Source organism: Eulemur rufifrons, chromosome 7 (genome assembly GCF_041146395.1).
Source record: "Eulemur rufifrons isolate Redbay chromosome 7, OSU_ERuf_1, whole genome shotgun sequence".
NCBI classification, from domain to species: Eukaryota; Metazoa; Chordata; class Mammalia; order Primates; family Lemuridae; genus Eulemur; species Eulemur rufifrons.
In genome coordinates, this window is record NC_090989.1 from 62,885,118 (window position 1) to 62,901,740 (window position 16,623).

General features: G+C 34.0%; 1 protein-coding gene across 3 annotated transcripts in view; it reads right to left on the reverse strand.

Moving 5' to 3' along the window:
• GSK3B (glycogen synthase kinase 3 beta) overlaps positions 1-16,623 on the reverse strand; it is a 198,689-nt gene that overhangs the window by 76,304 nt on the left and 105,762 nt on the right. For all 3 annotated transcript variants that reach the window (XM_069475102.1, XM_069475101.1, XM_069475100.1), the window contains exons 5-7: positions 15,105-15,235; positions 11,714-11,820; positions 3,860-3,957 (exon numbers count right to left, since the gene is read on the reverse strand). In XM_069475102.1, the coding sequence (XP_069331203.1) occupies positions 3,860-3,957; positions 11,714-11,820; positions 15,105-15,235 (336 nt within the window). The remainder of the gene's footprint in view (positions 1-3,859; positions 3,958-11,713; positions 11,821-15,104; positions 15,236-16,623) is intronic.

Consider the following 16,623-nt stretch of genomic DNA (forward strand, 5'->3'; position numbering starts at 1 on the left):
GCTATGATTGATTGCAGAGGTGCCAAAGGACAATGTTATATGCATGAATATATGATTGAAAAATTTCTGGTACAGGTTTTCTGAAAATGTTTTATTTTTCATCATGTATATGGGACCAAATCAGATGTTTCTTAAGGTTACTATGACTAGCATACCATAAGGCAGAATTTAACAAAAAAAATCTTATTATCTGAGAAGCCCCTAACAGAATTTCTCTTTTTAAAATTCTGGGAAAATCCAAGAATTTTTTGATATTCAGAGGTCAACTGGCATAATGAAAGGATGATCAGATAATCCAGTATATGAAATTAACCTCAGAAAGTGATTTCATGCTTAGAAATGATCTTTCATGACTTTCCATTCTATTCTGTCTTATATTTTTAACTTATTCTGAAGATAGTGTGTTTGAATTTTATCTAAATATTTTGCAAAAGCCTTCTTATTAGAAGATACAGAGGGAGATTAAAAATGTTAGCTAGAATGAGATAAAATTAGTTCAATGTATAAAACTGTGTTACTCATGCTGTAAATTATTGGCATGGACTTCTGAGGCAAAAAAATCTAACAATATATACAACAACCACACTAACTTTTCTTATTAATTTCCAGGTCATTCCAAATTCAGGAATGGATAATGGTCTAGTAGCTTAATTCAAACCTTTACTGAAAATTATTTTGGTGCCCTTAGATATTAAAGCAACAATAAAACAAAGTCCTTGTTCAGAAAGTTTATAAAATAGTGAGGCAAGTCTAATGCATTAAAAATTTCATGAAGCTTACTATATAATTGCCACTTTCATTTTTGCTTAAACTCAAATTCTGCGAGAAGCGGATCTTTTTTTTTTTTTTTACTGGGGGTCAGCTATCCCCAGATGCTCCAGAGGAATATCCATGAGGTTTTCAAGGGAGAAAATGGAAAGAGAGTAGAAAAGAACAGTTTAACATGGATTCCCTAGTTAACGTAAGGACTAAGGGCTCATGACTATTACTTTAAAAAACTTGAGAACAGAATTGGGTATCTACGAGACAACCTTTATGAAAAACTTAAATCTATTCTTGAAGCCCTGATTAGCACATTAAACTCAGAAAATGAATATATTCAGCTTCTCTTTTCCAACTTAGATTAGGAAAACTGGAACAGTTACATCAGCATTTGTTATGCATTTTTATTTCAATAAGATTTCCTATATATTCAAGATAGCTACATGAAACACATACAAAAGAAGCTCCTATAATGTTTATTAACCTCCACGCAATAAGATGTAGAGCTATACTAAACACACACAAACAATGGATACTCACACAAAATAAAATGTCTATTAATCTCCATGTAATAAGATTTAGAGCTATACTAAACACATTCTCTCTCTCTCTCTCTCACTCATACAAAACACAATGTCTATTAACATCCATGCAATGTGTAACATTGGGTAAATAAATGAGTAGTAAACTAGTACTGGTATTCCATCTACTCTGGGCAGCCATGCTCAAGAATGTAAAACGAACCTAGAAACTAGATATTTCAAAGTGCCCTGTGATGCTTGGAAACACTTTTGATTCCATTATTTTATATTATCATCAAAACATCTTATAGACAGTGATCTTAGAAATACAGCAAGGTGATAACTATATTCCTTAAGTATAAATATGATATGACAAGATCCATAAATGACAAGAATGTTTTGTTTCAACTTAGCCTACTACTGCATATTAATCACGGACCAATTTGCAACAAATATAAGCCCTAAATGAAAATGAACTATCAATAACAAACTGTCTCTACCAAAATCTATTAAGTATGTAGCAGAAACCAATATTACCAGAAAATGGAATTACAAGGACAAAAAGTAGTACAAAAAAGCTCTAGACTTAAAAGTTTATAAGATATTGTGGCAGACACGAGATATGGACTTATCACAGATGTTCGTGTAGTTTCCTGAGCAATTTTACTTGTATCATGTATGAATTAAAATGAATGACAAACAAAAAAAAAATCACAAAATTCTAAAACATAATAAACAAATGATATAATACAAATCAGCTAAATATACACAGCAAATAGAATAGCAATATGCCCAGAGAGCTACCATATGGTGAACTCATCCGTAAAAGCTTGGGAATAGAAGACATGCTGAATGTTTGTACAAGAGCAGAGGTCAGGAAACTATCGCCTACTCTCTGTTTTTGTATGGCCTATGAGCTAAAAAATTGATTTTTTTTTTACAGATTTGCGATCAATTTGATGATAGGAAATACTAATTTTGAACTCCCCAAAAGAGAACTCCATTCTTCTGATCAGTAGGCCTGTATTAGAAAAAAAATTGTACTCAATTATATTTTGAATTTCATCAATAAAAAATATGTGAAAATGTGTTTTCTCTTTTGTTATTGAAGCACCATATGACATCCTTTGCCTTTTGGACCACAAAACCTAAAATATTTTATGTAACTCTTTACAGAAAAATGTTTGCCAATCTCTGTATTAGACCATTAATTTAAATAATGAGGAGTGCACAAGATTTTAGGAAACAGAGCAAACTATTCAAACTTATCACTTAGTACAAAAATCACGAAGAAAGTAGTTCTGTTAACAAGGTTAAAGGTTCAGTATGAAACTAAAAGATGGTTAGCAAAAAAAGACTTCAAAGACCATAGTGATCTCAGCTGCAAATCGTAAGAAACTGTATTGATAGTAAGGAAGATCACTGAACACACACTGGTCTTTTCAACCACACTTGCACACACTGACACCTAGCAAAATCACCTTTGATTAAAACAAACAAAAAACCCCCATATGATACTAATGAGCTAAATAGACATTTAGCTCATTTTTATGGAACGAAGTGTAAGGATTTTGAAATAACTTGATCATAGTCATGTGTTCAAATGGTGGAAGGTACTGAGGAGTTATGGCTTAGTATAACAAAAACTAAATTCAAACTGTCCAAATACAGAATGGGTTGCATTCTGGCAATCTGATGCTGGAAGTGTTCAAGAAAACACTGGAAAACAATCTGTCGGAATAAAACTAAAAGGCTTTTTCATTGGATGGAGGATAGAACTACATGACCTCTAAGGAGATTTTCAATTTTATAATTCTATGAAAAATTTGGGAATTTACAAATAAAGGCCAAAAGCCAATAGGTGTTACTGCTTTGGCCAAACTGAAATCTTAGAATAAACCAATCTAAAATGCTTAGAGAACAGATTTTCTAACAACAACAACAACAAAAAGTGTGGCTTCTCTTTAAGATCTCAAATACTAAAGGTTTTAACAATTACATTTAAAAACTCAATTAAAATCTCAGCTCTACTGTTCCTAAAAGAAAACATTAATTCTAAGTAATATTTTAAATCTGTTGTTGTTAATAAAGGCATTGATAGGCCCAAAATAAACCCATAAGCCAAAACTCATTGTTTCATTTTATAAATATTCAATAAATACAAGTATACCTTATGTGTTCCACAGAGTATTGGGAGAAAAAAGTATATGGTGAGCAAAAACAGATATATCTTCTGCTTTTATTCAGCTTACATACATTTTAGTGAGCTTAAATACTCTAACTTTGCTTTCAAGTACTTTTAAAATACATCCCTTTCTTGCATTGTATGTATACAAAATAGCTTTTCTATGGTCAAACAACAGAAGAGTAACTCAACTTGGAACCAAAAGGCTGGGTGAGCTCCTATACCTGGCTCTAGCTGAACTTGCTATGTAACCTTGAGTCACTTCCTTATTTTTTTAAGTTTCTCGTGTGTGTGAATGCGCGTGCGTATGTGTGCCCACGCATATGTGATACATATTATTAAAATAGCACCAAAATTTCTTCCGGTTCAGAAATTGATTCAACCTTCTCACCTTGATTATTTCCACCAATTGATCCACCCCACTGTCCCCTGGAAATATTGGTTGTCCTAGCAACAGCTCAGCCAACACACAGCCAGCAGACCATACATCTGAAGAGAAAACAAAACAGAGGCTTATTAATACTTTGTTGTTTAATGAAAAATATTTGTATAAATTTTCTAATTTTACTTTTATCACAGAGTAAATATCACAAGGAAAAGAATGCATAACAGAGAAAAAAGTCATAAAACTCCCCTAATGCATTTTTAAATTAAATGTTAAACTTACTAAAGAGAAAACAAGGGCAATAGAAATACTCTAAAATAAGGGGTAAAGTCTATTATAATCAAACATCAGATATTCAAGTCTTCAAATAACAAGACAGAGGATTACAGTACCAAAGCTACGGCATGACTATCTATTTATAATACTTAAAAATAAGTCAAAGCAACAATCTCTGCATATTAGTAGGTGCTTACAGAGAAGCAGCAAGGATTCAATCTCCTATGGACACTGGGATTTAAGCTAATGCAAATTCTGAGGAAAGTTTTTAAGATTTTAAATGGCAGACTTTTATGTTGTAAGTCGAGTAACAGAAAAATGTGCTTAGATGTATGATAATTTTTAAATGCAAAGGAATGGCAAATATAGAGGAATATATTTTATTTCATAAACTATAAAATAATTCACTTTGAAGTCAAACTGGAAATCTCAATCCTGAGAGAAAATATTTAACAATAATTTAATTAACACATTTTAATAACTTGATAAATAAATTTAATTGATAAACTTTAAAAACAATTTAAAGCATACATCCTAGCTTGCCAGGATAGTCCTGGTTTATATCTATTACCTTGGGATAAGTATGAATAGCACCCTCTTTCTCTCCCAAAACTATTACTACATTGCAAGATATATTATATGGTCACTCTATTTAAAGTCCACTATTAAGACTTCTGCAAAGAAAGGCTGCTTTTCAGTTTCCAAATTTCTGAGATTCCTAGGTTTTGTATTTACCAACACTTAAATGCTTTAGGAAGCTGAACATAATCATTGCTGTGCTTTCCTAGTTAGTAGTAGGGAAGGAGAAGAATAATGAGTATCATGGAAACAACAAATAATTTAAGAGGTCTGATATGGTGAGATGTATTATCAAGAAGGACTGGAAATCACTGCTCCAGTGACTACTTTTTACTGACCTAGAAAAATGACACAGTATTCATTTAAGAAACTCAAGTTGATTTTGTCCAGTTCCAAGTAATGATAACCAAGACACCTATTCTGCAAAAGTAGGCCAAGAAAGTCCTACTAGGTACGTTAGGAAATTGCTAAATGAAGTAAATATGAAAATGTGCTAGGGCATCTTTACTCAAAGCCAACATTAACTCTTATAGTTAACTGGAAAAGATGTACTCTTTATTCATATAAATGCTTTATTTTGATGTAAGTTTAAAAATATCCCTTTACCTAGCTAATTAGATAGAAAGTAATAGCACTCACTTCTTTGCTCTATAATAAAGAATAATTCCTCCTAGAAGACAAGGTTGAAAAAATTGCAAGGGAGTAATTATATCTTCATTAAAAAAAAAAAAAAAAAAATGGGAAATACTTTCATAGGCAGCATTCAGCTACAAATATGGAAGACAAAAACCAAAACACCAAGGAATACTGCTGCCTAGTAGTTATCACAGAAAATTTATAATCAAAAGATACAGGTGACAACTATAGTAGTGGTTCTTAATTCATGTTAAATCAGTCAAATTACTAAAAACAAGGTATTTATCATTCTCTTTCTGGAAGATACCAAAATCTGTTGTTAATTCACAGCACAAACCGATGACATTCTCCAAATAGAATAAAACTTCCACTAAATAGAAGGTACCAAAAAAGCCAGCTATCTGGCCTATTAAATTTTAGTTATTTAGGGTTTAAGCCAAAATAGCATTCTATTTCATACTTAATTATAATTCATGGTAAAGTGATTTTTCAAGACCATATAGTTTAACACACTTACTTCACAGATAAGGAAATTCATGCATGATAAACTTAAATACTTGTCCAAGGTAAAGCTACTGAATAGCAGAGCTATGCCTGGAACCCATTCTCAATTCCCAATCTTGAGACACGCCACTGTCTTGGAAACTGTCTCATTATCACAGAATAACAGCATCTTCAAGGGCATGTAAGCTCAATTCCTTGTTCTAAAGAAGTCTTTTGTTCTCATTCTGCCATTTCTCAGTAAGACAATATAATCGGGGCCATCAGCTTTAGCTCTGGTTATATCCAATCTAGTCAGAACGATATACTTTTTCATTTCAAACATTTTTGTTAAAAACATTTAAAAAATGTACCTATTAGTATACTTACACATCTGTTTCTGGTCCATTTACAAATCTTACATAGCAATAAGAGGCAAGTATACTAACTTTAAAAAAGGAAGCAAAATCTAGGCTTGTTAGGGCTCAAAAGACCTCAGTTTATTTAAACATTCCTGAACATGTTAGATGATATAGTTATGACTCTTTAAAAAAAAAAAAAAATCAAACTGCCTTTATTTTAGGTGACTCTGGCACAACTCATCCCAGTACCTTGGATATAGATAATCATTACGATGTATTTGAATAAAATACAAAGCAGCTGGAAAATCCAATGACATCCCTAAGACAAAGGGCTGAAATTTGCTCTTGGGAAAGAGTTAACAAATACCACAAAAAGAATACCATCTTACATTTCTATAGTTCTTTTATTAACATTTTATTTAATCCTATAGCCACTCACACAGATACACAGAACTGTTAGTAATCTCCACTTTATGCAAGGAGTACATGCAATTCAAACACAGGTTGACTACAAGCAAAATATTCTTTGTACTATTTCTCATTTGTCCATTAATATATGCCACATATCATAACCTTGATGAGACTTTGAACACTACATACATGTTATTATACTCTCTATCCCGTAGTACAGCAGGTCTCAAACTATGGTCTACAGAGCCCTGGGTACTCTACACATTTTCAGAGGTTCTGGAGGGTAAAACTATTTTCAAAAGAATATACCTTTTTCACTGGGTTGAAATTTGCACTGATGGTACAAAAGAAATGGTGTGTAAAACTGTTAGCCCCTTGACACAAACCAAAATACACTTTGGCATTTTGCCCTTTGACAAAATAAAATGGCAATGTATTTCTGTTTAGGGTGTCTACTTATTTCAGAAAATTTCTACTTGTATCAAAAAGGCAAAAACTGCCCCATTCTGTTCTGTTTTTTTTTTTTTTCTTTCAAGTTTTCTGTTACTATGGGGTTTTTTGGTTTGTTTGTTATTTACATGCTTTTGTTTCTGTTTTTGGACTAGGGAATTCTCTTCAAAAACAATATATAAGAGTAAAATAATTCTGGCCTCCACCTGCATACCTAGACTAAGGTTAATCATTGTTTCTCATCTTCCTATTCATGGCCAGCTGATCGTGCATTCTCTGTTCACTCCTAGCTAGAGGGCTAAGATGGGAGTAGGAGAGAAGGTCAATGAAGATTAAAACTAATTGTTTCTATTCAATTCCTTCTATTACTAAACACCTTGGGTGAAGACTTCTATAGAATCAATGGGTTTAGCACAACTACTAATGATTAAGGCTGGTTTGAAGTTAAATAATTAATTGAAGTATTATATTGTAAAAGTGTCAATAATATAGCCATCCTATCCTTTCATTAATTTAATGAAATAACATTATTAATTAACAAATACTCCAACTCAGAAGTATTTCAGGAGAATTTTAAATAAGAAAGTAAAAAAAAAAGTGTACTCAGGATTCATTTGAAACCCTTTGGTAAATACAAATGTATTAGCTTTATAATGCTTTCCAATAGCGCAAAAACTAAAAAGAATAGTTAGTATATCTTATATTCTAAAAGGTAAAATTTGAAAAATTCTATACAGGCATACCTCAGAGATGTTGCAGGTTTGGTTCCAGACCACTGCTATGAGGTGAGTATCACAATAAAGTGAGTCACACAAATTTTTTGGTTTACTAGTACATATTTAAAACATGTTTATGCTATACCATAGTCTACTAAGTGTGCAGTAGCATTATGTCTAAAAAAATAAAATACACACATTAACTAAAAAATACTTTAGTGCTAAAAAATGTCAACAATCATCTGAGCCTTCAGCAAGTCATAATCTTTTTGCTGGTAGAGGGTCTTGCCTCAATGTTGATGGCTGCTGACTCACCAGGGTGGTGGTTGCTGAAGGCTGGGGTGGCTGTGGTAATTTCTTCAAATAATACAACCATGAAGTTGCATCGATAGACTCTTCCTTTCAGAAAACATTTCTCTGTGGCATAAGATGCTGTTTGATAGTATTTTACCCACGGTAGACCTTCTTTCCAAACTGGAGTTGATCCTCTCAAACCCTGCTTGCTACTTTATCAACGAAGATTATATAACATTTTAAACTCTTTGCTGTCATTTCAACAATGTTCACAGCATCTTCACCAGGAGTAGTTTTCATCTCAAGAAATCACTTTCTTTGTTCATCTATAAAAAACAACTATTCAAGCTCTACAAATGCTATTAGCAGGGGTCAAAGGTCTGTTCTCTGCTTCTGGGCAAAACTGCCAGGGAGGGGCTAAAATGGCTCCACTCAGCCAAATGTCTGCGTGTGGAGGTGGGGCTGTCTGAGACCTGCAGTCTGTAGCAGGCTCCTTTCCACCCTCCTCCTTGCTCCTTTCCACCCTCCCCTATTCCACTGGTTTCTCCTGGGCCTCTGCTGGCAGGTAGGACCTCAAGCCAGTGGATCTCCCCTGACTGTGATGCAAGCCAGGAGGTTCCCTGCCCAGGATCACAGCCTGAGCTGGGAGTGTGGCCCTCCCATGGGAGGATGGTTGCCCCTTTAGCACTCTGCAGCTAGGACCAACTCTGATCTGCCCCTGACGGCACACACACCTCAGTAGACTACATATCTGATAAGGGGCCGATAACTAGAATCTATACAGAACTCAAGAAAATAAGCAAGAAAAAAATCAAACCACCCCATCAAAAAGTGGGCAAAGGACATGAACAGAAACTTTTCAAAAGAAGATAGACTACTGGCCAACAAACATATGAAAAAATGCTCAACATCTCTAATCATCAGGGAAGTGCAAATCAAAACCACAATGAGATATCACTTAACTCCATTGAGAATGGCCTTTATCAAAAAGTCCAAACCAATAAATGTTGGCGTGGATGCAGAGAGATAGGAACACTCATACACTGCTGGTGGGACTGCAAACTAGTACAACCTCTGTGGAAAGTTAATAGGGAGATACCTCAAAGAGATACAAGTAGAATTACCATTTTGATCCAGCAATCCCATTACTGGGCATCTACCCAAAGGAAAAAAAGACATTCTATAAAAAAGACATCTGCACTAGAATGTTTACAGTAGCACAATTCACAACTGAAAGATGTGGAAACAATCCAAGTGCCTATCAATACATGAATGGATTAATAAATGCGGTATATGTATACCATGGAGTTCTACTCAGCTACAAAAAACAATGGTGATCTAGCACCTCTTGTATTATCTTGGATAGAGCTGGAACCCATTCTGCTAAGTGAAGTATCACAAGAATGGAAAAACAAGCACCACAAGTACTTACCATCAAATTGGTATTAACTGATCAACACTTATGTGCACATATAGTAGTAACATTCATCGGGTGTTGGGCAGGTGACGGGGGTAGGAGGGGATGGGTATATTCACACCTAATGGGTGCAGTGTGCCCCATCTGGGGGATGGAAATGCTTGAAGCTCTGACTCGGGTGGGGCAAAGGCAACATATGTAACCTAAACATTTGTATCCCCGTAATATGCTGAAATAAAAAATAAAAAGAAGCAGCTCCTCAAATTTGACCATAAGATTGCAGCAATTCAGTCACTTGAGGCTTCACTTTTAATTCTAGTTTTCTTGCTATTTCTACCACATCTGCAGTGACTTCCTCCACTGATGTCTTGAACCTTTCAACCCATGAGGGTTGTAATCCACTTCTTCCAATCTCATGTTCATGTCAAGTTCTGACCTCCTCCCATGAATCACAAATGTTCTTAATGGCATCTAGAATGGTGAATCCTTTCTAGATGGTTTTCAATTGATTTTGTCCTGATTCATCAGAAGAATCACTACTTATGGCGGCTATAGCCTTATGACTGTGTTTCTTAAATAGTAAGACTTGAAGGTCAAAATTACCCCTTGATCCATAGGCTCAAGAATGGATATTGTGTTAGCACAAAAAAAAATTAATCTCCTTTTACATCTCCATCAGAACTCTTGGGTGACTAGGTATACTGTAGATGAGCAGTAATATTTTGAAAAATCTCTTTTTCTGACCAGTAGGTCTCGGCAGTGGACTTAAAATATTTAGTAAACCATGCTATAAACAGATGTACTGCCTTCCAGGCTTTATTTTTCATTTACAGAAGATAGGCAGAGTACATTTAGCATAATTTTTCAAAGCTTTAGGACTTTCAGAATGGTAAATGAGCATTGGCTTCAACTTAAAATTACCAGCTGCATTTCTAGCTATGAAAGTCCTAGACATCTTCTCCCAATAGAAGGCTATTTCACCTACCATGAAAATGTTATTTAGTGTAGCCAACTTCAATTATTTTAGCTAAATCTTCTTTTTTTTTTTTTTTAAAGAGACAAGGTCTCACTCTGTCACCCAGGCTGGAGTACAGTGGCGTGATCATAGCTCATTGTAACTTTGAGTTCCTGGGTTCAAGCAATCCCCCTGCCTCAGCCTCCTGAGCAGCTGGGACTGCAGGCACTTGCCTCCATGCCCAGCTAATTCTTTTTATTTTTTGTAGAGACAGGGTCTGGCTATGTTGCCCAGGCTAGTCTCACACTCCTGGGCTAAAGTGATCCTCCTGCCTCGGCCTCCCAAAGTGCTGGGATTACAGGCATGAGCCACTATATCTGAACTTAGCAGGATCTTCTGGATAACTTGCTGCAGCTTCTGCATCAGCATTTGCTGTTCACCTTGCACTTTTCTGTCATGAAGATGGCTTCTTCCCTTAAATCTCATCAACAAACCTCTGTTGGCTTCAGACTTTTCTTCTGCTGCTTCCTCACCTCTCTCAGCCTTCATAGAATTGAAAAGTTTTAGACCTGTGCTCTAGATTAGGATTTGGCTTAAGAGAATGTTGTGGCTGGTATGATCTTATATCCAGACCACTAAAACTTTCTCCATATCAGCCATAAGGCTGTTTTGCTTTCTTATCATTTGTGTGTTCACTGGAATAGCACTTTTAATTTCCTACAAGAACTTTACCTTTGTAGTCACAACCTGGCTGTTTGGTAGTTGGCTTTGGACATGCCTTCCTCACTAAGGTTAATCATTTTTAGCTTTTGGTTTAAAATGAGAGGCATGGAACTCTTCCTTTCACTTAAACACTTAGAGGCCACTGCAGGGTTATTAAGTGGCCTAATTTTAACATTGTTGTGTCTCAGGTAATAAGGTAGACCAAGAACAAGGAGAGCAATGGAGGAATGGTCAGTCAGCGGAGCAGTCAGAACACACACAACACTGATTAAGTTCACTGTCTTATATGGGCATGGTTCATGGCATCCCAAAACAATTACAATAGTAACATCAAAGCTCACTGATCACAGATCACCACAGCAGATAATAATAATGAAAAGGTTTGAAATAGTATAAGAATTACCAAAATGTTACACAGAGACATGAAGGGAGTACATGTTGAAAAATGTTGCCAATAGACTTGCTCAACATAGGGTTGCCACAAACCTTCCATTTGTAAAAAAATAAAATAAAATAAAATAAAATAAAATAAAATGCATTATATTCAGATTCAGTACTTACCTATACTAGAGGTATAATCAGTGGCTCCAAAGATCAACTCTGGTGCCCTATAGTACCGAGAACAGATATAGGAAACATTGGGTTCTCCTCGGACCAGCTGCTTTGCACTAATAGAAAAAAATAAAAGGCAGAAATTCTTTAAATCTAAACCTTAAAAGAAACTAGACTGCTATTATTCACAATATCAAATGTTTAACTAATATTCATATCATTCCAATCATATAATATACAAAAAGAAAATATGAATCATAACTATCTCTGACAAAAGAAATGTACCATTTTATCACATCACTCTCCAAAAATGAACAGTAATTTTTAAAGAAAGCATCTGTCAACTGTTACCTAAGGAAAAAGGGATTAAAAAAAAATCACAAAAAAATAAATGTTGAATTTCTTCTGATCCTGTTCCCCAAATTCCACCTCTAAAATACAAAAAAGAAAGATCAGAAAAGAAGTACCTCCTCCCATCAAAAACATGCTAATTGATAACATAAGAATGAGTATCCCTCACTCAATGTGTTTCTTTAAAAGAGGTGAGAAATTGGCTACTGTTACAATTTGACTTCTGATTCAGGGTGAGTATTTCAAGGCTTACAGACCCAATCTGTTCTATTTTTCCACATTTGGTAAATTTATTAACTGTCTAAATATTCATTACCTAATAAGCTGCAAAAAGATAGGCCTTCAACTTTAGGACAGAAATGATTCAGAGCATATAAATTCTAACTCTGCTATGGTAAGTTTAATTATACGTTTTCTTATTTCAATTTTCCTTTACTTTGCAGCATATATTTTAAACACGAAAATAAATTACAATTAATTTCTTTTGATATGTCTCTCAAGATAACCTGGAGACAACAATAAAATAAAGTGCTGTAGAAGCTAACCAATTTGACATACAATAACAACAAAGATAAATATAGGAAATAAATACATATAACAAAATCAAAACAGTACAAAAGTAAGTGCCAAAAAAAAGGTAACAAAATGTTGAGATAAAGATACAGGAAAAGCAGGGTAAGGATAGATGAAAGCAGTCATAAGGATTTCAAAATCTGGGCTTTTTTTCCTTCCATTTATGAGTCAATGATAACTCTAACCTTCACTTAATTTTCTTCATCACCATTTTTTAAACCTCTCCCCAAGTACTGACACACAACACCATTTCATAAATTAATAAACATTAATCCCTGTTTTTACGCTGCATGAAAATTAAGACAGTTTTTAGCATAATTGATAAAAGACCTTTCTATCTTTTAAAGGACTTTTTTTTTTTTTTTTTTTTAGTAACAAGATAGAGTCCAATTATATAGTTAGAAAATTCACTCTAAGACAAAATGTTAATATTGGAAGCTTTGTAACCTGTAGGTTTTTTCACTTATTGATGGAGCTACCTTCTTTCTCTTACAAATAAGACTGGCTGTAACTTCTGCCCAATATAGTAGTCACATATAGCCTTGGTCCTTAGGAAGCCCAACTAGTCCTTTAGCTACTTCCAGGTCTTATTTCACTCAATAAAGAATTACTAAGAAAAGGGTAAAAACTGTTTTGTTCAAGTTACCACCAACCTGGTACTCAATAATCCAAAGTGTCTCCCAAATTCTACTTGCCCAAACTACTTTTGTTAAAAAAAGCAGCTTTGTTATCAGAAGAGTTTGCAAAAACAGTTCACTGAACTGTTATCAAACTAGTAAAATCCTTGCTCCAAATTTATTATAACAAAGCTATTTTATGTCCCAAGAGAATGGGCCGTACTAACAGGTGTTTTGACACTATGGTGAGAACAGAAACTCTACTAACCTTGGTGTCTCACAGTCTTTTTACAGGCCCGACCAGTCAGTCATTCTCAGTGGGGAAGGCACCCCATAACAATAAAACTCATCTGATTTGGGTAGTGTTTCCTACAGATAACAAGTAGTAGTGCTTGTTTCAAGCATCAAATAGTTTTGATTAAATATCTTTCACCCTTTTTCTTAAAGATCAGGGGACAGAATCATGGCCTGCAAAGTGAGTTGGATCCTGTGACAGGTGCCTGAAATTAGGAAACAGTAAAATGAGAATGGTCTGAAAGAGGACATAATGTATTACTAAGAAGAATTAATTCATGATAGAATAGATTTGCTTATTTTTGTAAGGAGCTCTCTCAAGAGAAGCTTGTGGAAAATATAACCTTTGTTAAATCCAAAATTTCAACTGTGGGTTGATGTAAAACCATTACAAAGAGGTAGGAAGACAGATTTTGGCAAGTGTGGGTCAATATGTAATTTACAGAGCTAAGTTTAAAAGAGTTTGTAATAACAATGAAAAAAATTAAAATGAAGAGAATCCACGCTATGCAGAGATGTCTTAGGGATCGAGAGGAAAGAGATTCCTCTAGGTGATTACATCAGAGGGGAAGTAGGGTAATTGCCTGAGTTACATGGGAATACAGGCTTGACTACATGCTGAAAGGTGAAATTAGAGAGGCACAAGATACTGAAAACTAAGGAAATAGGATAAAGTTTTCCTACAAACTACAACCTCACAGGGTGTTACTAAGGAATGAGTTTTAAAAATTATAAAGTTTGCTGGAATTTGCAGGAAAAAAGGGAGAACAACATATTAAATTATAGTGCAAATGGAAGAAAACACTGCTAGTAGATATTTTACCTCACCTCTAAATCGAGGTTAACTTTGAAGTTAAAAGGATACACGTAACATACAATATTTTTTAAAGACTAGTTCTCACCAAAAAAGAAGTATGTACACATAATGTAAATTCAAACAATATTAAAGTATAATCAATGAAAATCAAGTTTTCCAACTACACTATATTCCCAAAGTTTCTCTTCCCAGGGACAATCAATGTCATAGGATTATTATGTGCCATTCCTGAAATAAACCATTTATGCATCTGTATACATATGATCACACTCTGTATGTTTTTAACACATAAAAGGCAGCATCCTAAACACATAGTTTTGACCTCTCTTTTTTTCATTTAATATTTCCTAGAGATCATTCCTTTTCAGTTCATAAAGAGTGGCCTCATTCTTTTCATGGATGCATGTATATTATGTTATATGAGTATGTACCATAATTTATTTGGTCATTTTCCTACTAATGGATATCTATAAAAAATGCTAAAAATTCCTGTATATACACTATTTTTGTAAATGTGTATTTCTAAGGAAATAATTCCTATAAGTTAAATTGTTAGATGAAAGAGTAAACACATTTATAATTCTGACAGAAATTAACTACCCTCACAAGGACCTCACTAGTTTATACTACCTGAGTAAGGATTACAATGTTTAGATTCACATTGTAAAATAATATATTTAAAAGAGGATGGGGGTGGGGGGAGAAAAGGAAGGAAGAGGCAGGAGAGGGGAGAAGAGAGCTAACTTACCTTCCAAAGTCACAGAGTTTTAAGACAGCTGTATCAGGATCCAGCAAGAGGTTCTGTGGTTTAATATCCCGATGGCAGATTCCAAAGGAATGGATATAGGCTAAACTTCGGAACAGCTGATACATATACAACTGGAACAGTAAAAATTAATTGAATACTTCCTATTCCAAACAAATCAGAATCCCTAAGCAGTAAATAAAGCAACAGATTCTCAGAACAGGTGAAATGCTGTGGATTGTTAGCACTCAATCTTCCTTTAACAAGTTTTGTGTCACTTCTATATTAATTAGCTGTTTCTATCTGAATTAGCTAATGAAAGTGTCATTAACTATCAGTAATATTCCCATCATCCTTTAATAATGTTAAAAAGAAAACTTTACAATGTGCTTTATAATTTTTAATTTTATTAATATCTCACCACAAGCCTGCTAAAATGGACTTTTTATCTAAAACACAGATGAAAAGCTCAGAGAGGTATCCCAAATCATATGACTAGTAAGTAAAAACTTTGGACCAGAAGCCAGGTATTTTGATTTTTAAGTTCATCATTATTTCTAATATATCAGCCTGCTTGAATGTGAAAGTACTTCCAGTGTCATCTTCAGAATCATTTTTCTGAGATGTTAGCCTCCAAGTTTATTGATACAGACGTCTTAGAAAAATCACAGCTGGAATGAGAAAGTCTATATTCAATGATCTATCAAGGCATCAATAACCCTGTTAGCACTACAATTCTTCCTGTTAGTATCCTTCAAAAATAAGTAGACTTTAAAATGCTGCTTAAAAACAGATACCTAGCTGACTACTGACATCATGTTAAGAAAAATATTTTTTGAATTTTATTACCAAAAAAGATACACTGAGAAATTGGGTCTGCATGGAAGAAAGAACTAGACTCTTGACTGGGTAAGAGAGGGGCTTTCTGGAGAAAGTGAGTATCTTAAACCTTCTGTTTATCTCAGGGTGAATGTTATGACTCACTATTAAATTTTTCTGACAACTTATCTTCTGATATCTATCCTAAAGTTACACAATAGAAAGAATGTTTGAAATGATTTAAATCAAAGATACAAATGTCTTGGTAAAAAATCGTAACAAAAAAAGATAAAGGTCACATGAAGCAATGACATATGGCACCATCTTTAGAAGCTATTATTAAAGCTTAGGTTAATTAAAGTTAACATGAAACCTACTTTCCTTCAAAGATGCATGGTGAAAATGCAGACAGTTGAATTTTAGTACATTCCTTAATGTTAATTTGAACTATAGTTGGAAAAGTTTAAAACTTCTTTAAAATGAAGCATGACATAAAATATATAGATAAGATCCTCAATAAGGTGAGCACTTTGCCAAAGAAGCTAGAATTAAGGCATTTAAGTATCCATGTAACTTTTTCAAAAAACTTCATAGTTCTATTATTGTATTATTGCTTACGCAATCAATCTCTAAATCCTAAAGCTTAGTCTAAGAATTTAACTCATTACCACTAAGAAAATGATCTCCCATAAGAAATTGAGTT